Source organism: Microtus oregoni, unplaced genomic scaffold (genome assembly GCF_018167655.1).
Source record: "Microtus oregoni isolate MIOR12 unplaced genomic scaffold, Mior012 000006F_ref0000085, whole genome shotgun sequence".
Classification (NCBI taxonomy): domain Eukaryota; kingdom Metazoa; phylum Chordata; class Mammalia; order Rodentia; family Cricetidae; genus Microtus; species Microtus oregoni.
Genome location: NW_024543065.1, coordinates 48,868,142 through 48,891,448, shown reverse-complemented (window position 1 = coordinate 48,891,448; position 23,307 = coordinate 48,868,142). Strand labels below are relative to the sequence as shown.

General features: G+C 52.3%; 2 protein-coding genes across 3 annotated transcripts; both read right to left on the bottom strand.

The window, feature by feature from the left end:
- Positions 1-3,300: 3,300 nt before the first annotated feature.
- Positions 3,301-7,648, bottom strand: Ptgir (prostaglandin I2 receptor). Its single transcript, XM_041654215.1, has 2 exons — positions 6,592-7,648; positions 3,301-5,554 (listed from the first exon to the last, which is right to left on the bottom strand). Exons 1-2 carry the CDS (start codon positions 7,357-7,359, stop codon positions 5,159-5,161), a joined length of 1,164 nt encoding a protein of 387 aa, XP_041510149.1. The 5' UTR covers positions 7,360-7,648; the 3' UTR covers positions 3,301-5,158.
- A 10,597-nt stretch (positions 7,649-18,245) lies between these two features.
- Gng8 (G protein subunit gamma 8) lies at positions 18,246-19,980 on the bottom strand. Of its 2 annotated transcripts, none has more exons than XM_041655027.1 (3): positions 19,731-19,980; positions 18,616-18,701; positions 18,246-18,393 (listed from the first exon to the last, which is right to left on the bottom strand). In XM_041655027.1, the coding sequence occupies exons 2-3, from the start codon at positions 18,697-18,699 to the stop codon at positions 18,265-18,267; spliced, it is 213 nt and encodes a 70-aa protein (XP_041510961.1). In that variant the 5' UTR covers positions 18,700-18,701; positions 19,731-19,980; the 3' UTR covers positions 18,246-18,264. The 2 variants fall into 2 exon arrangements, with proteins under 2 accessions (XP_041510961.1, XP_041510962.1); XM_041655028.1 differs by lacking the exon at positions 19,731-19,980 and adding an exon at positions 18,882-18,995.
- Between the last annotated feature and the right edge of the window lie 3,327 nt (positions 19,981-23,307).

The window sequence follows — 23,307 nt, the reverse complement described above, 5'->3', positions numbered from 1 at the left end:
CACCTCTGTCATTCTCAATATGACCAGCAGGTGGAGCCATGAGGCCAGAGGCCTGCTGCTCAGGCCCTTGGGACTGGTACTTATTAGTGTTGCGTTCTTTAACAGTTTTTTACAAGTTAGCTCGATTAGCAACCTAGGAAGCCGTCAGCCACTGCTGTCTGCAGTTCAGTGCAATTGGAAGATGGGTGGTATGACTGGCCTTGGAGCTGAAGCACATGCTCGCCTTGGCTAGGCTCACTCTGGCCTCGCTGGTTTCCTTCTCAGCAAACTGGCCCTGCACCTCAGCATGGCTCCTGGTGTTCCTGATGCGGGTCTGTTCTCGCTACAATAGAGCCACAACTAGAAGATGCTAATGACCCAGTGGCCGCTGCCTCCACAGCCTCCATCCATCCATCATGCTCCTAGAAAGTTGTAACTTCTGTTGTACACGACCTTAGTCAGCTCCCCCATAGGTTCTGGGTCACTGTGTGGAGTTACTCCCATCAGGTCACAGCCCTGTCTGTAGTCTGTCCTTTTCTGTGCTGGGCATGGAACCCATGGTCACGAGCATGGGAAGCAAGCCATCTCCCTCTGAGTCACGTTTCCAGAGCTTAGTGGTGTGCTGCTTTTTTAAAAAGTCATTTCTGTATTTGTTTGTTTTATTGAGACAGGGTTTCTCTGTATATCCCTGACTATCCTGGAACTTGCTCTGTAGACCGGGATGGCCTCAAACTCAGAGAGCTACCTGCCTCTGCCTCCCAAGTGCTGGGATTAAAGGCAGGTGCCACCACCACCCAGCTACTTTTTATTTTCTTTAATTTGGTTTGGTTTGAGAGAGGGTCTCATGTAGCCCAGGCTGGTCTAGAACTCAATATGCAACTGAAGATGACCTTAAACTCCTGATGCTCCTGCCTCTACCTTGAGTGCTGGCATTACAAACCTGTACCACCACACCCAGCTTCAAAAGGTGCTGGAGATGGAGGCTTTGAGCATGCTAAGTCAGCAGCTCTACCAGCTGAGCCACATCCTCAGACTGCCTTTGATTTTCTTGAGACAAGATCTTGCTAAGTAACTTAGGCTAGCCTCCAGCTTCAGGCAATTCTGCCTCGGCCTTCCAAGTGCAGAAATGAAAGGTATTTGTCATATGCCCAGCTTGTACGGGTTGTCAGTTCAGTGCTAGGAAGAAAAGAAAGAGGGCTGGCAAGATGGTTCAGCAGATAAAGGTGCTTGCCACCAAGCCTGAAACCTAAGTTCAATTCCTGGAACCGACATAGTAGAGAGAGAATTGGTTCCTGAAAGTTGTTTTCTGTCCACTATATGCTCACTGTGGCATATGTACACACACGCATGCAAAGTAAGTGTAAAAGACTTGTAAAGAAATGACTAGAGAAGTTTTATCATTAATAAAGTCAAAGACATAGAAGTTGAAAGGGGTTAATTGGGAGAAGCGGGTCAGTAGAGTGGGAGAGGGTGAGAGAAGGTTCTGGGGTGAATTGACTGCGCTACTTTGTACATGTTATAAAATGGCGACAGACCCACCCCCAACAGGTGCCTGGGACTTTTTTCCCCACTATCCTTGTCCGATGTCCTATCTGTCCACAGCACAACTTGTGATTTCATGTGTAAGATGCTTCCTCTAGCACATATTGATGTGATTATTCAGTCGTTGTCCTTCTGGACTGTGAGCAAAGTTAGGGCCAAGGCTCTGTTCTTTTTGCTCCATCAGACACTGAGTAGCCTCTGGCTCACAGTGGACCCAAGGGAAAGTATGACGAATTAGTAACACATGAGAGGCCCAAGAAACCGGTGAGGCATTGGATCTCAAAGTCAGAACTTACAACAAAACAGAAACACTCCCTGCTACTCGGCTGGATTGCTTCCTAAATCCTTAGCCCAGTGCAGACACCACCTCCAAGAAGCCCTCACTGCTGTCCCTCTGCCCTTCCCGAGCCCTGACCACATGAACACAGGGCTGTGAGCCCCAGAAGAGCAGAATCAGGGTTGTATCTGCCACTGGCGTGTCCCCAGCGTCACAACGGACGGGTCAAGATGGGTGAGAGGGTAGATGCAGGTATATCCTGACAGGCTGCCATCGTGGCACTGAAAGGGGTCAGAAAGCGGTGGAGGAGGAAGCAAAGTTTAAGTGATCTTTTTTCCATTTTTTAGGGCGCTAGGCGTTGACACCCAAGGCTCACACTTGTGAAATGCACACTCCACCCCTGAGCAGGAAAGCCCCGCCTCCACCCAGTTCTGAAGATGAATATAGAGCCCAGGGCCCCAACTTGGCAAGTGGTGGCTACTGAACCACATTTTTGCTTGTTTGGTTTGGTTTTCGAGACAGGGTTTCTCTGTGTAACTTTGGAGCCTGTCCTGGAACTCACTCTGTAGACCAAGCTGGCCTCGAACTCAGATCCACCTGCCTCTGCCAGTGCTGGGATTAAAGGCATGCACCACCACCACTCCACTTGAACCACATTCTTTCAAGCCAGAGCTGGCCTTACATTCTCCGTTGCTGGGGATAGACCTGGACCTCCTACTCTACTGCCAAAACCGAGACCACAGGTGTGCGCCACCATGCTTTGCTGCTTTGTTCTTAGACAGTGCCTTCCTGTATAGTCTAAATTAGCTCAACCTCTCCAGCACTAAGACTATAGGTGTAAGCCCCTGTGCCCAGCTGCCCTTTTGTTTTGTTTTGTTCAAGACAGGGTTTCTCTATGTAACCTTCCTGGCTGTCCTGGAACTTGTTCTGTAGATCAAGCTGGCCTCGAACTCACAAAGATCCACCTGCCTCTGTCTCCCGAGAGCTGGGGTTAAAGGCATGTGGTACCACCACCCAGCCAGCTAACTTTATGTTAATAACTTCAGCTAATATACTGTGATTCTGCTGGGATTGATTTGAAGCTAGGCATGGTGACCTATACCTATAACTCCAGCCTAGAGAGGTAGAAGGATTGGGAATCCAAGCTTATCCTCTGCTACCTGGCAAGTTCCAGACTAGCCTGGGCTCCATGAGACCCTATCTAAAGATGTTTAAAGTGCTCTGGGATGATGGTTCAGTGAGTGAAAGCCCTGGCAGTGCAATCATGAGCTCCAGATGCTAGCACCCGCAAAGCAAGCTGGGGGTCCCAAAGCACCTGTAGCTCCAGTCCCAAGGAATCCAGTGCCCTCTTCTGGCTTCTGAACATGCAAAGATGCACAAATGCACACCCGAACACATGTGCATGCATGCACACACACGCACACACGCGCGCGCACACACACGCACACACACATCTAAGAAAATAGCATGAACGTTTCTAGAAGCTTTCATTATTTTTCAGCATTACATTTTTTTATTCTGTTAAAATACCCGTAAATAAAAATGACCATTTTAACCATTTGCTATTCACAGACAACTATAGATTCAATGGTGTTTAGACCATTTACAGTCAGCAGTACTGACATCCTGTACCTTCCAGTACCTTCAGACCAAGCACCTCAGCCTAGTTGGTTTTATGATTTTGTTTGTTTGCTTATTTGGTTTGGTTTTTCGAGACAGGCTTTCTCTGTATAACAGTCCTGGCTGTCCAGGATCTCGCGCTGTAGACCAGGCTGGCCTTGAACTCAGAGATCTGCCCGCCTCTGCCTCCCAGGTGCGCACCACCATACCCAGCTTGTTTTATGGTTTTATCCGTTGCTACTTGGGTTTGGAGAGCGAGTCTCTCAAATGCCCCAGGCTGACCTTGAACACCCTATGTAATACTTGGGGATGACCTTGAACTGCACCCCTCCCGCCTGAGCACAGGCATGCTGGAATCACATGCCTGCAGCTCTGCACCCAGCTTACCTGTTTCCACCTCTCCTGACACTCCTGCCTCTTCCTGAGAGTGATCAGAAACATATTTACTAGGGGTAAGAAAAGTTAAAACAAATCCTTTGTTTTCTAACTGTGCTTGCCCATTGACAATATTGACAGCAACTTCCTTCCAGGTCCCGTGCTAAGTTGCTGTTTTGGGGAGGAGGGTGTCATTCGATCCTCACAGTATTCCTGTCAGATAATAATGAAAAGGAAGCCGAGAGAGAAGCCTAAGAAAACGGTAGACATAGGCTACTCCACATTTCCGTTGTCTATTGACTGTTCCACATTCCTGGTCAGGCTAGGAGACTGGCCTCTCTGGGCTTTGGTCCCCGCTGCCCCTAAAGGCTCCGTTAATATGGTTAATACGCTGCCAAGCAGATGGAGTGGGAGGGTGAATGACCTGAGTAGCTGAGAAATGGGAACCAGGGCAGCAGTGAGGAGCATCACTGTGCACCCTCCCTCCAGCTGACTGACTCACTTCCCTTCATGCTAGTCAACTCATTCCCAGGCTCCCTGGCTTCTTTGCTTGGAGGCCGGGGAGAGTGGATGCCTGCTGCCTTCAGGTTCCCGCAGGAGTTTGTTGAGTGAATGAGTGAAATCTTTGTGGTGGTTCCAAAGATGGTGAGTTGAGGTCCAGTTCTAAAAGGAGGCAGTTGTTTGTTCCAGGATGGAGAGACAGGCTTGGGACATGCATCAGCACCATCTCTGGCTTGCCCCCTGCCCCACCCCCAAAGTTCACATAGCATACGTCTCCCGAGCTGTGGTGTTTCTCAGGCCATTTCTGTGCCAGACACATGTCCAGCAATGTCACTGACAGAGCAGTGGCCTTCCCTTCTCACTTCCTTTTGCGGTTGAGGACCCCCAAGTCAGATAGCTGATGGGAAATGGAGGAGGGCAGGAACGGTTCTGAGAGAGGTTGCTGGAATGGCTTGGGACAGGGCATGACTGTGTGTCCCCTGGGGACCCAGGGTAGGCATCCAGGGGTCCCTTTGGTGGAAGTGGAGAGCAGCATACTGGAGTCCACAGAAGCCACTGGAAACTTTTCTGCTCCCTAAATATTTGGACAGCGAGATAGATGGGAGAGCTCAGGGCCGGAGCAGCCCGGCCAGGCCCCAGATATTTTGAGAGAATCTTTCTTGAGAGCCACAGAACGTGCCTCCAGCATCCCTTGCCCTCTTCCCAAGGCCTCTCGCCTCTGTCCCAAAGGACGAAAACAGCAGCAGACACTCCCAGACTTTGAGGGTTAGATATGTGGCTCCCACCATCAGTTGAGTCCCTGATCTTCTGGCTTCTGATCCCGTGACACTGGGCCCAGGATGGCATGCAGGACCAGCTTAGATGTCAGCAGAGGGAGCAAGCAACCATGGCTTCTCTTTTGGATGGCTTTCCCACGGAGCAGCTGTCGCCCCCAGACAGAGGCACAGCAGTCAATGGTGCCACCTGCCCGGTGCCCCAGGATGTCAGGGGCACCCAGTTCCCTTCCTTAGCCTGGAGAGCAGTGGGAGCCAGTGGGTCTCTTCTCCCCGATGAGGTCCGGGAAAGGGTTGTCTGTAAGTCCCCATGGACAGAACGGGCACATAAACAACATAGCCAGAGCTTGAGGCGTTGGAAGACAGCTTTTCGGAAAAGGATGAAGACCCAGGGGTCCAGGATGGGGTTGAAGGCATTGAAGCGGAAGGCGAGGAGGTCCCCCATCTCACTGCTGTCCGGGGCAATGGCCTGGGTGAAGCCTCGGATCTGAGGGGCAGGGCAGATGCATCATGGGTTTGTCCTCCCTCATCCCTGTACCCTGCCTCCCATGTCTTGCCCACAGGGATGAGGAGTTGTGGCAGGTCGGAGGGGAAGGAAATGAGATACGGTGAAGAAAGATGCAGACTGGATTGCCAGTGTGTGCATGCATCCGGAGAGCGGCAGACAGAAAAGCCCCCAGGAAACAGCTAACGGCAGGCAGAGAAAAGATGGGGTTGGGGCAAAGGTTACCCATCTATCAGACCCACCTTTTGCAGCTAAAATGACCTCCCCCAACCCTCACAGATGCCTAAGCCCTCTAGGGCTCCCCAAACCTCATGTAGAGCCACCCTTGGGGGTGGGTTTGGCAGTCACTGTTAGCCCTCAGAAGGTTGAAACTCTCTAAATCCATCCCAGTCCCCATTCTGAGACCTGGCCTAGAAGTGTGTCTAGAGGGTGTCACCCGCACTGGCTGTTGTAGCAGGAGGGACAGCACACGGTCCCTGTGGGGAGCAGCGAGAGTGGGAAGCCGAAAGGGTGGGGAAGACAAGGGTGGGGTCTGGGCTCAGAGAATGGGAGCTCGTGGTTGTATGGTTAGATGAGAGAGCAGGATGGAGGCTCCGTTCGTGTGATCGCGGGCAACACTCGCTACCATCCTCCTGTAAAAGAGGATGGGACTTTGGTGTCATTTCCTGCCTGGTGCTTCTGAAACGATTGTGCAAGGTCAACTTCAATTTATCTGAAGAGGCGTTTGGAAGCCATTAAGCATTGTGTTGGCAGAAAGCAAGTGTTCATGAATTGTGTGGATCCTGTTCTCTCCATAATGGTGTGTTTGATCGGGAAGCGGGACTGGGGGGCAGGGACGTCTAGTGGAGAAAAGAAAGTGGGGAGACTTCTTAGAGTGGTCAGTTGTTGGGTGGAGCACACAGTTACTGTCTCACCCTTTGTGAGCCTCGGTTTCCACATCTGCCAAGTGGGCGTGACAGATGAAGAACAGAGCTGCCCTCCTCCTCTCCTCCTGCACCTCAGTTCCAAGAGACACTCACCGTGAGAGGCAGGGAGCACACAGCCATGATGCCTGTCATGAGGGCCAGCAGAATCAGGTGGTCAACTTCGTCCTCCCGGGCCCGAGAGGTCGGCACCAATGAGCCATGGTGGCGTCTCTGCTGGCGGTACATGTGGCAGAGGCTGAGAGTGACGGAGCCATTGCAGAAGAAGATGGAAGTCACCAGCAGGGCCACGAGACTGGCATAGGCCAGGGAGAAGGCACAGCCACCAGGCTGGGTGGAGCGCATACGGATGAAGCACCAGCTCCCGGGACAGTACTGCTGATGCTCACCCAGGCCCAGCAGGGGCAGAGAGCAGAAGAGGCAACAGAAAGCATAGATGGCAGGCAGGGCCAAGCGGGCACAGCGTGGCCCGTCCAGCTGGGCGTACAGGTAAGGATGACTGAGTGCCAGGCATCGCTCCACAGCCATGGCAAAGAGAATGAGCGTGGAGGCCAGGCCAAAGAAAGTCATGGCAAAGGCAAACGTGTCGCACAGCGCCGACCCACCGTGGGCCAGGCCCAGCAGGGAGCTGTTTCGAGCATAGGCCACGAACACTGCGGGGCTCAAGAAGCACGTGCCCAGAAGGTCTGTCACCGCCAGCCCAGTGACCAGCACTGCAAAGGCCGATGGGTGTGACTTCCGTCTCGCACCCAGGATGCCCAGTGCCAGCCCGTTGCCCACCACGCCGGCAACGAACATCAGGGTGCTGGTGGCAGGTCCTACCGAGTCTCGCACGTAGGTGAGGTTCCGGCAAGAATCTGCCATGCCCTGCCACTCTCTGTCACCCAGGGGTGGCAGGTGGGTGAGTGGTACCAGGATGTCCACTCCTGGCCTCAGTCGTCACAGCAACCAGGATCTGCCAGTCGGTCCCCAGTTTCCCGAGTGCTTCTCGGTCTTCGTGTTTTGTCTTCTCTCCTGTTTCTGCCCTTCCTTCTCCCGATGTCTCTCCCTCGTCCCCGTGTACACTTGAGTTCCCACTACCCCAGTCCCTCGCTCTACATACAGTTCTCTGCCTACCCTTTACATTTCTGCTTTCCGGACCCTTCAGCACTTCTGCCTTCTCTGCCGGTCCGGCCCCTCAGCCTCCTGTCTGCGGGTCTGTGTAGGTCTCAGTCAGCTTCTCCCTCCTAGGGCCCGCCCTCCTCCTCATCTTGCCTGCCGCCCCAGCTTTTTTTCATTTCCTCTCCGCCCCGCCCTCCTCCTCTGTGCTGGTCTCTAGAGGCCCCCTTGGGCTCCCTGCCTGCTTTCCCTGGCTTGTACCCCATCCCCTTCTCTGAGCATCCATCCCTTGCCTCTGCCCAGTCCCCTCCTCACACAATCCCCCCCCCCCGTGTCACCTGCTGCCACCACCCCACACTCAGCCTCTGCTGTTTTTCACACCCTCTAGCATCTGTGTGTGTCTGTGTGTGTGTGTGTCTCTGTGTGTGTGTGTGTCTCTCTGTGTGTGTCTGTGTCTGTCTGTGTGTGTGTCTCTTTCTGTGTGTTTGTGTCTGTGTCTCTTTCTGTGTGTGTGTCTGTGTCTGTGTGTCTCTTTCTGTGTCTGTGTGTCTCTGTGTCTCTGTGTGTCTGTGTGTGTGCTCTTTCTGTGTGTGTGTCTCTTTCTGTGTGTGTGTCTGTGTGTCTCTTTCTGTGTCTGTGTGTCTGTGTGTCTCTTTCTGTGTCTGTGTGTCTGTGTGTCTCTGTGTGTCTGTGTGTGTGCTCTTTCTGTGTGTGTGTCTGTGTGTGTGTCTCTTTCTATGTGTGTGTCTGTGTGTGTGTGTGTGTCTCTGTGTGTGTGTCTCCATTCAGATATAAGTCCCTGTTCCTGTCACTGGGGTTCAGCGCCCCCGTGGGAGCCAGGCAGGCCCTAGTACTGAGTGGTTCTCCAGCTTAACTATGTCTGAACTGTCTGTGAGTGGCCTGTGAGAGTTATTCTGGGCTTCAGGCCCTGGGGTTAGGGCCTGGCCCTGGGATTGAGAAATGATCAGGAAATTCCTCCATGATGTAGTGTTTTCCAGGCATCACAGAGAGCCCTGGTCCCTGGACGCAATTCACTCCTTCCAGGAGTTGAGGAAGGAGGCAGCCTGGCCAGACCTCATTCCGGGGCCCCTAGTCCTGTGTTGAGACACCATCTCCAGTTTACAGGGCTTTGGTGACCTCTTGCTTCTCATCACAGCACATTCAGGCCCCAGGCCAGGGCTAATGACACTGACCTCCAGCCATGACACTTTGACACAGATGGCCACCCCAGGCTGCAGCATTGATCCCACACACAAGGCTGCGCTCATCCTCCCTCAGGCCAGTGTGTCAGCCCAGCTGTTCTCCCTGATCGCACAGTTCCCGTCGTCTCACTGTTGAGGCACAAAGGGGACCTTGGAGACCCCCCCTTCCCCCGTCACCCTTGATGGCTTTTTGTTTTGTTTTGTTTTTTTGAGACAGGGTTTCTCTGTGTAGCCCTAGCTGTCCTAGAACTTGTTTTGTAGACCAGGCTGGTCTTGAACTCACAGACATCCACCTGCCTCTGCCTTCTAAGTGCTGGGATTAAAGGCGTGCGCCACCACCACTTGGCCCTTTGTGGCTCTTTGATCTTTACTTGTTGTTCTGCTGTTTTTGAGACAGGATCTCATGTGACATAGGCTGGCCTCTAATTCTCTATGTGACCAAAAATGATCTTAAACTTTTTTAAAAAAAATGATGCATATATGTGTGTATGTATATACGTATGTATGTATGTATATGTTTATGTGTGGGTGCACCCATGTCACGTGCATATGTAGAACTCAGAAGACAGCTTGCAGGAGTCAGTTCTCTCTCCCCCCTCCCCCCCCCCCCGCCTTACGGGGATCAAACTCAAATCTTCTACTTGGCAGCAAGCCCAGTTTTGTTTTGTTTTCTGTTCTTGTTTATGTGAGGTGAGTTCTCACTATGTAGCCCAGGCTGGCCTCAAACTCTCAGCAATTCTCTTGTCTCTGTCCACAGCATGTTAGCATTAAAATTCTGCACCCAGCCCACCCGGGTGTGACCCCTTGTTTTTCAGGAAGACATTTACTAAAAAGATTTCAAAGCCATTTAACTTTCATTTCTATACCTTCCTGATGCATGATGGATGGTACCAGGCAAGGGCAGAAGGCTGATTTGCTCCAGTCTCCTCCTCCATGGCATGGGTCCCACTAACTCCCGCCCCCAGGCATGTGGCTGAGTGTGGCCAGCCTCCCACCCACCCCAGGCTTGCCTTGTAGCAGGGAAAAGGCCTGCTCAGAACTGTTTCATGTTCAGGGCCTGCCCTGATGTTGTTCCTGATGCCAAGGCTAGACTTCAGGCCGCTGCTGCCTTGCCCTCTGCGTCCCACCCCCATGACCACATCTTCCTATCACCCCTGGCCAGCTGCCACCCAGCTGGTATCCCTAGTTTCCGACAGGATGGATCCCCAGTCCCAGGCACTCTGGGGATCCCTAAGGACCACCCAGCTCTGCTCTGGGGGGTGGAAAGCCCGAGGCAGGGAGGCAGGCCCGAGGGCCATGTGGTCCCTGTCATAGTCTCTGGTTCCCAGGAAGAGCAGAGGGAGCTCAGGAAGTCATATCATATTAATGAAGGATGATGCCTGGCAGGCTCGGCGTCCTGTCTTGGCATCAGGGGAGTTCCTAGCAGGAGGTGGGACCTCCATTTCCCGGAGCTCTCTCGTGCCGATTTCCTGTCCCCATCACCATCAGCATTCGGGAAGTCCCCTGGCTGCTATGCCCAGGGACCTCAGTCAAGCCCCTGCACCCGCCTAGGCCATGATGTCCCCTCATACCCAGTGCATGCCAGCCTCTGCTCTAGGTGCCGCTGCCCTGCTCCTGGGTCAGAAGTAGATCTCTCAGGGCGTGGGACTGTGTACCCGTGATCCTGCCCCTCCAGGGGTGTGGGAAAGAGGATCAGAAAAGTTCAAGGTCATCCTTAGCTACAACGCAGGCCAGCTTGGGCTACACAGGGCTCTGTCTCATAAGGTCAGAAAATAAACAGAAGCAAGTAGGGTAACAGCAACCATAGTGCTCCCCTGATGAGGGGACAAAGGGGCCCGGGAATCTATGCCAAGGTTACCCATGGCTCTATGTACCAGATGTCTTCGTGTGAGGGGTGGGCCATCTGCACCCTCACGCGGCTTCTAAGAACAGAGCATGGTGTGGGAGACTACCCTGGGAGCGTGATTCAGCAGATCGCTTTCTGCCCACCACAGGCAAGAGGACTCAACCTCCCCAAGGGACCCCAGGCCGAAGGACAGGACAGACAGCACAGAGAATGGTGACTGACTCAGAGACACGGTCGCCAGAGGTGAGGGAAATGGGAAATGGGGATCAAAGAGAGAGGAGGATGGGAGCCGGGAACTTGGCACGTGAGACTGTAAGTTAAGGTGAGTGGTGTGTGTGTGTGTGTGTGTGTGTGTAACACTGTACAGCTTCTATGGATGGTTTCTCCAGGTCTTCATTGGCCAGGTTCATAGCTGCCTACTTTGTGAGGTGGATGTAGAGCAAGGACGTAGGGCTCACAGGTAGGGTGTACAGAGATATGGCCAGGTGGTACATAGGTATGGACAGGTATACAGAGATATAATTTGGCCCCCCAAATAGATTTATTCACTTTCTGTTGTATGACTGTTTGCTCACTTGTATGTCTGTGCACAATGTGCTTGTCTGGTGCCCAATGAGGTCAGAAGCAGATGTTGGATCCCCTGGAAGTGCAGTTCCATGTGGGTGCTGGGAATCAAACCCAGGTACTCTGCAAGAACAAGTGTTCTTATCCGATGAGCCCTCTCCCCAGCTCTCTGTGGATATAGTTTTGCTTCTGTGTATTGTGCATGAAGAGATATGTGTGAGAGTGTATATACTGCCAGTTCATAGGTATGTTTGCAGACATGTATCAAGATGTCAGAGCTCACAATGTCTGTTGTTGTTTCTTTTTCTTTGTTTAGTTTGGTTTTTCGAGACAGGGTTTCTCTGTGCAGCCTTGGCTGTTGTGGCACTCCCTTTGCAAACCAGGCTGGCCTCGAACTCACAGAGGTCCACTTGTCTCCCAAGTGTCGAGATTAAAGGTTAAATTTTATATCGTGTTTATTGAGCTTGTGTATGCTTTGGCATACTGAAGTCAGAGGACAGCTTGTGGGGTGGTTCTTTCATTACACCATGTGAGTCCTGGGAATTGAACTCAGGTCCCTGGGCTTGCTGGCAGGTGCCCCACCACTCACTGTGTGATCTTAGGAAAAGGCTTCCCCTGATTTTCAACAAATGCCTAAGTCGTGGAGTATTATGTAAAATAAGACTCTTTATCCTGCCTTCTTCTCAGACAGCTGCTGGCGCTATTATTGGCTTGACAAACCTAACAATCACTGTGTACCAAGGTCGGAGAGACATAGAGGGGTTCGGAGCGCTGCACACTGAGGGTGTGCATTGCCACGTGGTGTATAGAAGCCCGGCTGAGCCATTTGCCCTGGGCCCACCTGTCCTGACTCCTCAGTCCCCGCCCCTTTCTTCCTGGTGCAGGCCCTGGAAGCTTGTGCTCCACTCAACCCATGCAGTCCATATCCACGCCACCAGCTGCCTGTGCCTGCTGTTAGGCCTGGCTTGTCTGGCTCTGCCCTGGCCCCACTTCAAGAAGCTGCTAGACCCTTCCGGGCTGTGTCTGCCTGGCTCAGCCTGATTTAGGGCCTTCCTATTCCTTCACTCCCAGGTCTCCCGAGCCAGTCCAGCAAGGCTCAGCTCACACACGGGGAGAATGAAGAGCAAGAAACTAGTGAGAAAGGACAAGGAGAGCCCAAGGACGGGAGGCTGGGAGGGACAGATAGGAAGCAAGCACTACCACCACACACCTCTTGACCTGGGTCTGACCCCAGTAGATCCTGGTCCCCAAAGCTGACCTCACAAAGCTGGTGGCAGGAAGGAGCAGGGGTGACCAGAGACAATACCATCAGGAGCTCTATAGCTAATGAGATAATTAATCCAGCGCTTCTGGCGGCTGGTAACTCTAGGACCAGCCTTGTCTCCCTGCCCCCACTTCAGGTTTCTGGATCTTCCCAGTTTCTATCACTCTTCCCCCAAGTCTCCTGGCTTCCCTTCTGCTGGCCAGCCCCCAGAGCTTTCTCAACAGCCTCACCAAGGCCAACAACATGCAGCAAGGAAGTTCAAACCACACAGATTCCAGTCTGGAAGGGCCCTATATCCCAATAGTCTACACTGGTGGAACTCAACATTCCTAACGCTGCGGCCCTTCAACATGAGTTCCTCATGTTGTAGTGACCTCCAACCATAAAATTATCTTCGTGCCAGGTGGTGGTGGTGCATACTTTTAATCCCAGCACTTGGGAAGCAGAGACAGGAGGATCTCTGTGAGTTCGAGGCCAGCCTGATCTACAGAGCAAGTTCCAGGAAAGGCTCCAAAGTTACATAGAGAAACCTTGTCTCAAAAACAAAACAAAACAAAAAAATTGTTTTAATTGCTATAATGTAGTTACTGTTATGAGTTGTAATGTAAATATCTGTGTTTTCTGATGGTCCCAAAGGGTAGAGACCTACAGGTTAAGTAAGAACCAATATTCTAGGCTTCCTTCCTCACGGGACTGGAAGACCTGGAATGTGAGAGCCTGGTGGAGTCTACAACTCCAGTCCCAGCATTTGGGCTGGGCAGTGGTGGTGCACGACTTTAACCCCAGCACTTGGGAGGCAGAGGCAGGTGGATCTCTGTGAGTTCGATGCCAGCCTGGTCTACAAGAGCTAGTTCTTGGACAGGTTCCAAAACTACAGAGAAACCCTGTATCAAAAGAAAAAAGAAAAGAAAGAAAAAAAAGAAAAAACAGCATTTGTGAGGCTGAGGAGGCAGAAGGATTGCTCTGAGTTCAAGGCCAACTTGGGCTACAGAGTGAGAAACTAGAAAAGAAAGAAAGAAAGGAAGGAAGGAAGGAAGGAAGGAAAAGAAAGAACGAACCTGAGCAGTGGTAGTGCACACCCTTAATCCCAGCACTCAGGAGTCAGAGACAGGTGGATCTCTGTGAGTTCGAGGCCAGCCTGGTCTACAGAGTGAGTTCCAGGACAGTCAGTGCTACCCAGAGAAACTGTGTCTTGGAAAACCAAAAGGAAAAGAAAAAAAGATGAGGTATAATGTGTTTGTCTGTAATCGTAGCATCAGAGAAGCTGAGGCAGCAAGAGGATTGCTGGGGCTTTGAGGCAAGCAAGACTACAACGCTAAATCCTACCTGGGGCGGGGCAAGATCCCCCCACACACACCTGCAATCCCAGCATTCGGGAGGCAGAAGCAAAGGATCCATGAGTCCTCTGTCAGCTGGGACTGAAGAGCAAGCTCCATATCAGCCAGGGCTAAACTGTAAAGTAAAACCTTGTGGAAAGAAGATGAGGGAGGGAGGGAGGGAGGGAGGGAGGGAGGGAGGGAGAGAGGGAGGGAGGGAGGGAGGGCTAGTGAGATGGCTCTTCAGGGGAAGGCGCCTGCCACCAAGCCTAGTTAATGGCTTGAATTTCATTCCTCTGGACCCACATGGTGGAAGGAGAGAACCAACTCTCACAAGCTGTCCTGTGACCTCCATATATACTCTCATACGTATAAATTAAAATGTAAAATGAAAGAAACAAATAAAATTTGGGTTCAAATTCCTTCAGGTTCTAAGCTGCGAAGGGCTGGGTTTCTGGCGATCCAGAAGTCTTGTAGTCTGGGCCCTGTATCCTTCCCCACCCCCAGTTCATCCTTGGCTCTCTCTCTCTGTCCCCCTTTTCCCCTGTGGCTCCCACAGACATGATGCAAGCAGGCTGGAGCGGACTGAGAGGTGGGAGCAGGAGCGAGATGTAATTACAGCTGCTTCTGTCTCCATTCTACAGGAAGCTCAGAGTTGGGGCCCAGGGGACCCTAATCCGATGCATTTGCCAGACTCCCCCAAGACCTCCTGGGGAGGAAACCCCAGTAAGCCACTTCAGGAGTCTGAGAGTCCAGTCTCCATCAGCAAAAAATGCCTGATTCTGGAATGGGGTGGAGTCTAAGGGAGTCTGAGGAGAGTAAAGCCTTTTCCCCCTGGTTTTGTGTGTGTATATGCATATGTTCATGTGTGCATAGGTGCATGTTTGCTCATGCGTGCATGTATGCACACGTGCATGCAAAGGTGTGCAAGCATGTCCTTGTGTGCACAGTAAATGTTCACGTGCAGGTGCACATATACACATGTGTGTGTGATGTGGAGGCCAGAAAACAACCTCAGATATTGTTCTTCAAAAACCATTTCTTTTTTTTTTCCTTTTTTTGTTTTGAGATAGGGCTTTTCTTATATTTTTGGTTGTGAGCCTAGCCTTTAACGGCTGAGCCATCCCTCCTGTGTAGCCCTGGCTGTCATGGAACTAACAGAAATCCGCCTGCCTCTGCCTCCCTAGTCCTAGGATAAAGGCGTGCACTGCCACAGTCTTTCCCCCCTTTTTTTGTGACAGGGCCTCTCCTTAAAACTAGGGCTTGCCAGTTTAGCTAGACTGCATGGCCAGTAAGTCTCAGCAACCTGTCTGTCTCTGCCTGGGATCACAACTGTGTTCCACCATTCCCAGACTTTTTTTAAATAAAGATTTATTTATTTATTTATTTATTATGTATGCATTGTTCTGCCTGCATGTATGCCTGCACACCAGAAGGGGGCACCAGATCTCATTAAAGGTGGTTGTGAGCCACCATGTTGTGGTTGCTCGGTATTGAACCCAGGTCCTCTGAGCCATCTCTCCAACCCCCTATTCCCAGATCTCTTTTTGTTGTTGTTGTTTTGTTTTTGTTTTTTCGAGACAGGGTTTCCCTGTGTAACAGTCCTAGTCCTGGAACTAGCTCTTGTAGACCAGGCTGACCTGGAACTCACAGGGCCTCCCAGGTGCTGGGATTAAAGGCATGCGCCACCACCGCCTGGCCTCATTTCCAGCTCTTTATTGCTAGGGATTAAACTCTGGCCCATTTATTCCTGTGACAAACACTTCACTACCTGAGCCATTGTCCTAGTCCCTTAACTAGTTTCTTCTTCCTCTTGTTCTTCTTCCTCTTGTTGTTGTTCTTCTTCTTTTGTTTTGTTTGGTTGTTTTGCTTTGTTTGTTTGTTTGTTTTGAGACAGAGTTTCTCTGTTTCTCTCTGTAGCTTTGGAGCCTGTCCTGGAACTCGCTCTGTAGACCAGGCTGGCATCGAACTCACAGAGATCCTCCTGCCTCTGCCTCCCAAGTGCTGGGATTAAAGCCTTGTGCCCCCGCTGCCCAGCCCCTTGCTAGTTTCAATGGCAACAGTTCCTTTTCCATTCCACTGTAAGTCCTTAAGCAGCCTCCAAGGGGAATGACAACTCACGCTCCTCAGCCTACTGCTCTGTAACTCTTCCTCCAGCCAAAGTCATCCTCCAGAGAAGGAGAGAACATCCTAAGACACAGGAAACTTCGAGGCACAGGAAGCTCAGAAACTCATTAAATTCCCAAGGCCCTTCTTCGGGGAAGAGAAGAAGTGAACAGCTGCTGGGGAAGGAGCCCCTTCGTGGAGCTGACCACACATGGGGATGGGAGCTCCAGAGACACAGCTTTCCTGAGTCATCACCCACACCATGGTGGATTTTTGGTGATGTAGCCGGCTTTGAGTCACTAACGTTCCTGTAAGTGACCTCGATAAACTAATTGACTCCCCAAGCTAGATCCAGGTGCAATCATTTCTTTTGTCTGTCACTGATAAAACAGATATTTGTTTGTGGGTGCCTCCCAAGGAAGAGCCACATGGCAAGGGCTCACCAAGGCACCGTGGGAGCTTTGTCCAGCTTGAAGCCTTATAAAGTTCCAGGGAAGGCCAGGCATGTTGACACACACCGGTAATCCTAACATTCGAAGGGTCGGGGCAAGAAGATAGTGAGTCTGAAGCTAGTCTGGACTGCATAGCAAAACCCCATGTTTTTTAAAAATAAAAAAGAACCTGGCAGTGGTGGTGCACGCCTTTGATCCCAACACTCAGGAGGCAGAAGCAGGTGGATCTCTGTGAGTTAGAGGCCAGCCTAGTCTGCAGTGTGAGTTCCAGGACAGGCTCCAAAGCTACACAGAGAAACCCTGTCTTGAAAAACAAAACAAAAACATTACCCTCAGGGAAGCCGGAAAAACGTACTTTGATGAGAAATATCATTTCTGTGTCGCAACCAAATCAACATATTTAACCATTATCCAGGCCAAAAATAGCCTCCAACCACAAGGGCAAGCCACATACATACTGCTCCAGAGAGTGCCTTGGGAAGTGCAGCAGGGGTCCTCTGTCCTCACAGTTAGAAAAAATAGCTGAGTTGGGGCCCATAGGACCCCAATTAGGATAACAGCAGGGGGATGCAGAGGGGAGCTCGTGAGTGATTGTCTGTCTTCATTTGCTCCTCCTGTCATCTAACCACATGGCTCTTATCCAGGTTCCCAAATTTTATCAACCCTGCACCCCAGCCCAGGACTATTCACAGAGTGTGTATCCAGGGGCACTTTGGAAGAGTGGATGGGTGGGCGCGTGGATGGATTGAAGACAGGAGAAGGTGAGAGGAGAGAGGCCTGCAGCACCAGCTGCTCGGTGAAACCCATCTCTAAACAAAAAGAGGAGAGCCAGTGTGTGGTGGCACATGCCTTTAATCCCAGCACTCAGGAGGAAGAAGCAGGTGGATCCCTGAGTTCCAGGACAGCCTAGTCTACAGAGCGAGTTCCAGGACAGCCAGGGCTATACAAAGAAACCCTGTCTCAAGAAAAAACAAAAACTGAAAAAAAAGAAAGGGTAAAATGAGGACTGGTGAAATCGCTAAACAGGAAGCGTTTGCCTAGAATCCCCCAGTGAGTCGCTATGGCATGACTCAGTAGCAAATAACTTACTTGTTTGCCCTGGGTTCAAATCCTGAGTACCTAGAAGTTGGGAAGGCTGGGCATGTTGGTGCACTCCTTTAATCCCATCACTCAGGAGGCAGAGACAGGCAGATCTCTGTAAATTCGAGGTTTGCCTGGATTAAAAAGAAAGTTTCAGGACAGCCAGGTATATGAAATGAGATCTTGCCCCCCAAAAGGGGGGGGGGCTCAGGAAAGTTTGTTCGGTGCTTAAGAGCAAATACTGCTTTTCCAAAGGATCAGGGTTTGATTCCCAGCACCCACATAGTACAGCTTCAGGGGATCTGACACCCTCTCCTCGGGCCTCTCTAGACACCCGCACTCATGTGCACATACCCCCCCCCCCACAGACACACATATGCATAATTAAAATATTTTAAGTAAGCCAGTGGTAGGTGCAACAAGATGTGAAACCTGGACGGATTTTTCAGGGGCTGAGCAGAGGTCCCTAAGTCCCGCTAGAAGGGAGTGCGGGAGATGAGGCAGCTAGGCTACAGGGAGCGCCTCAGTCTTGACCTCTCAGCAGTGAAACTAAGAGGACCGCCCTTGACTCAGTTCCTTCAGCTATTCTCAAGCTGATGGGAAACGAAAAAAGGAGCAGCGCTGAGTACTCGTTTCTTGTGGGGGTGCAGTGCTTCTCATCCACACAGCTCACACTCCGCACTCGCTCAGAAAGAAAGAGAAGGGACGGACTCAGGCTCCCCCAAAGGTGGCCCCTATGCTCTGCCCGTGCCTCCGTTTCCCCTAAAGTGCAGGCACCACCAAGTCATCAAATTTATTGGATTCATACTTCGGCAGGGGAGGATAAAGCTGTTTTGAGGGCTCAGAGCAGGATGCAAAAGAGTCGCTTGTCACGGAAGGGATTCTCGGCGGCGGGAACAGGAGTCACTAGTGGATCATCCTTAGCGTGCGTCTCGCAGAAAGCCAGAAGCTCAGCAGCCGCCTGCGACACCTGCAGGCGAGGTGTAGAGATGCAGTTGACCCGCCCTAATGACTTGGTCCCTGGGCAAACGCCCAAATCCCCGCCCCGTATTTTGACCACGCCTTATCTGACCACGCCCCCTGGTCGAGCCCCACCCTCCCACTCCTCATTTCCCAGGCTCCTCCCCCAACAGAGCCTGGCGCAGACCCCCACCCCCACACAACAAACGATTTCCCCCACGGTTCTGTGCACCTTCATGCGATCGATGTTCACTTCCAGCTTCAGCTGCTCCACGGTCTTGCGAGCTTCAGCGATTTTAGCCATGTTGTTGGACATGGCTGCGGCAGAAAAGGGGTTAAATGCCTGGCAGGAGTGGGGCCTGGGGCCTGGAACGCGTCTGGATTCCCCCGGGGAGTAGTGAGAAGCAGTGGTGCGACCCAGTAACAGGAGAAGTGGTTGGGGTGACGACTCAAGAGGAGGACAGGAAGATGAAGGGGTACCCGGATGGGGATACCCACCAAGAGGCCGCTGGAGGAAGAGCAGAGGGGCCGGGGAAGGAAGAAGGGAGACACAGATGGAAGGCAGAGAGGCAGGTGGAGGAGGCAGGGCCAGAAGGACAGGGCCACAGGTGCTTGATCAGAATCTACTGATCCAGGTGCCCTCACCCCCTGGGGATAGAGCTTGAGCCAGGAAGGGGGGTAGCTCCCCAGGCCAATTAGCCGCGACTCCAGGGAGAACTGAGAATTAAGATCTCGGCGGGAGGGGCGCAGAGGGGGCCTCATTAGGGCCTCAGCTGCAGCTGCCCCCCTCTGCCACCCTCAGGGACCCACCCCCGCCCCAGCCTTGGCTACCTCAAAGGCTCCTCTGCTCATTAGCAGGCCGGAGAGAGGGCTGGGGCAAGTCAACCCAGCCAGCTCTGCAAAGGGGTGTTGAGGATAGAGAAAGGGACAAGAGGAAGAGCCGGGGGAGGGGGCAGAGTGACAAGACACATAGGCATGGAGAATAGACTGAAGATGGAGACAGAGATATTGGGGGAGAGATGATGAAGGAAGACGATAGGGAGAGGAGGGGGAAAGGATGGTATAGGGAAGAAAGAGATACAGGGAAATCGGGAACAGAGGAACAGAGGAGACAGGGAGACAGGAGAGAAGGGACCCGGACAGCGGAGGACACGGCAGGGCTAGAAGGGAAATGGAACAAGGCAAGAGGAGAGAGGCAGTGAGGAATGAGTAGAAGGACAGAGAGGATGATGGACACACAGAACTATAAAGTCATTGATTCCTTCCTTCACCCATTCACTCATTCAATCGAGGACGGACAGATGGCAGCCACCAAGCAGCTACTGGACCCGGACAGGAGCCTCCTACCTGTTGCAGCTCAGGGTTGGGATGACTGGCGGGCGACAGAGGCTGAGAGAGGCAGCGGCTGGTCCTCTTCTCAGTCCCGCCCTCTCCCCTGGGGTGCAGGCCCTCAGGACCGCCTCCTTCTCCTAGGCACCACCTGTCTCCACGCCCTAGGTCTGTTTCTCTGGGTCCTCTCCTTGCTATGTATCTCCTTTTCTCCCTCTCTCTCCCTGTTTTCCCGTCACTCTTACTTCCCATGTGTCTTTCTCTGGAGTCCCTCTTTCACACTGGCAGGAAAAGATGCACCCTTTAGGTGTGTGTGCCTCTCCTGGGTGTCCCATGCAGCCTCTCAGTGATTCACACGCAAAGCAGTCGCCTCAGCATCCCCCCATCTCAGTGACTCACTCAGGGGCACACAAACTCAAGTCACCCACACAGGGATGCTCACGACCTTGCTGGGCCACTGGATAGTGCTACCGTGCTCGACGCACGCGTAATGCCAAAGGTCTCGACTCATGTCCCAGAGCACAGCACACCATCGCCAGTGACGGCTTGCACCACTGCAGTGAGGTACCTATCTTAGAGTGTCAAGTGTATGTGTTGTCACCCACACGAGCAGTTTTAGCTTCTCTTAAGGTCCCATTCACTTTCTCAACATCTCACACGGTGACATACAATAACTCCTTCAGAATGTCTGCCAAGCACTCCATTGCTTAGTGCGGCACAGGACCACATGGTTTTCTTTCCACGGGTGCCTGTGTGTGGCCATGTTTACTCTTGGTCAGTTTCCTGATACACATGGCACACAGTCCTCACACACATACACACACACGTTTTACACACACGCGCGCACGCGCCCACACACACACACACACACACACACGGGTCTTTGTTGGGCCTCACAGTCTGTTTTACAAATGCTCACACGCTGTCTCTCTATTCCTCACTCACCTTTGAGTTCCTAACCACCACTTTTGCAAAGGCAATCGCAAACACAGGCCAACCTCTCGGTGTCACGTGATCACCAGTGTAGCAGACACACTTTTGCATTCACACGGTTGACCACACCAGGTTCCCCTCGTGCCATCACTTGGGTGACTTCACTCTGCTCCTGTAACGCATGTGGATTTCCTTACATACAGATGACAGCACGGGCAGGCTCCAGGAAGTTTCTCAGACCCAGTGCTACACATAGTGGCCCACAGTCTCACCAATAATCTCAGTGTCACATGACACCTCACTCTGACAGTCCCACTTAATCCCTCCTTGTCATTCCTAATCCCACTGTGTCACACAGTCCCACACCACATCTGGGACGTGCCCTCACACTGGCGTGGGTAGCACTACCTCTGGATGTCGCGTGGGACACCACAGCCATCAATCACTTGCTTAGTCGCTCACCCTCCCCGCCCTCAAGGCCCCACTGCTGGCCACACGGTGGCACCCTCGAGCCAAAGTCACTGGAGGAGCACGAGAGCAGAAGCCGCTAAGACAAGGCATCTCCGGCCAGCTTTGCAGAAGATAGAAACCGGAGATCTGGGGGACCCGAGAAGCATGTGAGAGAGGGGAGGTGGGTTCCTACGAAGGTGAAAGAAGTGCGGGATTAGAGGGAAAGGAAGAGAACTTCAGAGAGAGGTGAGAGGGGCAGAGAAACTAAGTACGGAGAGAGACAGAAGGACAGACGGGAGGTACAGGGAGAGGTGGCAGGAGACAGATACATAGACTGGGACTTGGAGACAGACACTCAGAGAACGAGCCTGGCTGGCCAAAGGACAAGAAATTCATAGTGCGACTTCCCGGCCGGACCACACGGCGGGGCGGGGCTGTAGGAGGGGAGAGTGTTGTGGGTGTGGTCAAGGGCGGGGCTTAGTGGGGTGTGTTGGACGAGGCGTGTCCTGTAGGGGAGTGAGGGCGGGGCTTGACGCTCCTTCCCTTTTTGGCTCTCAGGAATCCTGGAACCCTGGGAAGAGGTGGAGTCGGGAGAGGTGTCTCTGTACCGGGAAACCAGACTGGTCGGGGGAAAAGATATCAGTCTCTGATAGCTCCCGCCCGCCCAGTACTGGGGACTGACTCCAAAGTCTTACTCGTGCTAAGCAAGAGCTCTGTCACTGAGCTACATCTACAGCCCTCTGTTGACTTTTTCATTTTGAGACTGTTTCCTTTAGTTGCGCTAGAATGGCCTTGAACTCACTCTGTGGCCCAGGCGACCCTTCTGCCACGGCCATCCCTAGGGAGCTGGGATGACAGGCCTGAGCCGCCTTGATGGCTTTTTGGAACTGGGAGTATGGGACCCTGGCTCCCTGCCCTCTCCCTCGTGGGCTCACAGGGCCAGGTTGGAAGGAGAACACGGCCCACATCTGGAAAGCATCAGGCGCGCCGGACGTGCCAGGGCCCCAGCCGGGGCTGCGGGAGGGGGAGGGGAGCCAAGGAGCTCCCCCTCCACACACACACACCAGCCAAACAGTGTCTGCCGGCGCCGAGGAGGGGCCTGGGCTTGCCCCGAGCCCGGCGCCTCCTGCAGCTGGTTTTCATCCCCAGATCTGACCTAGGGTGCCCCAGAGGAGGAAACCTAGCTAACTTAATGCTGGAAAGACAGGGTGACGACCCCGTCTCCCGACCAAAGGCTAGAGGAAGGAGAAGGGAGGACAGACGGACACGGAATGGATAACCTCCAGCTCCTTCCTAATCTACAGACCTCAGCAGCCTCTCCATTATTTAAATATATATATATTTAAATTCTATGAACTTATATTTATATATGTTTATATTTTACTTATTTATTGTGTGTATGCGGAGATGTGAGACTACACCACAGCCTCGGTGGTGTAGGAGTCAGGGTCACCTTGTGAACTTCAGTCCTCTTCCCATCATGTGGGTCCCAGGGTGGAACCCAAGTCCTCAGGCTGGTGGCAAAGGCCTTCAACCGGCTGAGCCATCTCCAAGTCTTTAAGTATTATAAGCATCTTAAACACATCCAGAACCCACAAACTCCCTCCAGCTTCACTCTTTTTTTTTGGCTCCCACATCTGGCCTTTTTCCTCTGACCCTGTCGGCCTGTTTCTTGCAGAGAAGTCACAAGGCCTTTGTCTCAAAACAAGTCTCAGGGTACCTGTAATCCCGGCACTGAGGGGCACTGAGGAGAATGAGCCTGGAAGTCTGGAAATCCCAGGATAGCCTGGACTACACAGTGAATCCCATCTTAGCCGGTGCTAGAGAGTGGGACTAGCCTAGAAAGGGTGGTGGGAGAGGGGACTGGGGGTGTGTCTCTGCAGGTAGAGTGTTTCCTAGCATGTAGGAAACCCTGGGTACCACATACCTGTAATGCCAGAATTCAGCATGGAGCCAGCCTTAGTTACAGTGTTCTGCCTGCATGTATGCCTGCAGGCCAGAAGAGGGCAGCAGATCCCATTACAGATGATTGTGAGCCACCATGAGGTTGCTGGGAATTGAACTCAGGACCTCTGGAAGAGCAGCCAGTGCTCTTAACTGCTGAGCCATCTCTCCAGCCCCACATTTCAGTTTCTTTTTTTAAAATATTTATTTTTATTTATTCATTCATTCATTCATTATGTATACAATATTCTGTCTGTATGTATATCTG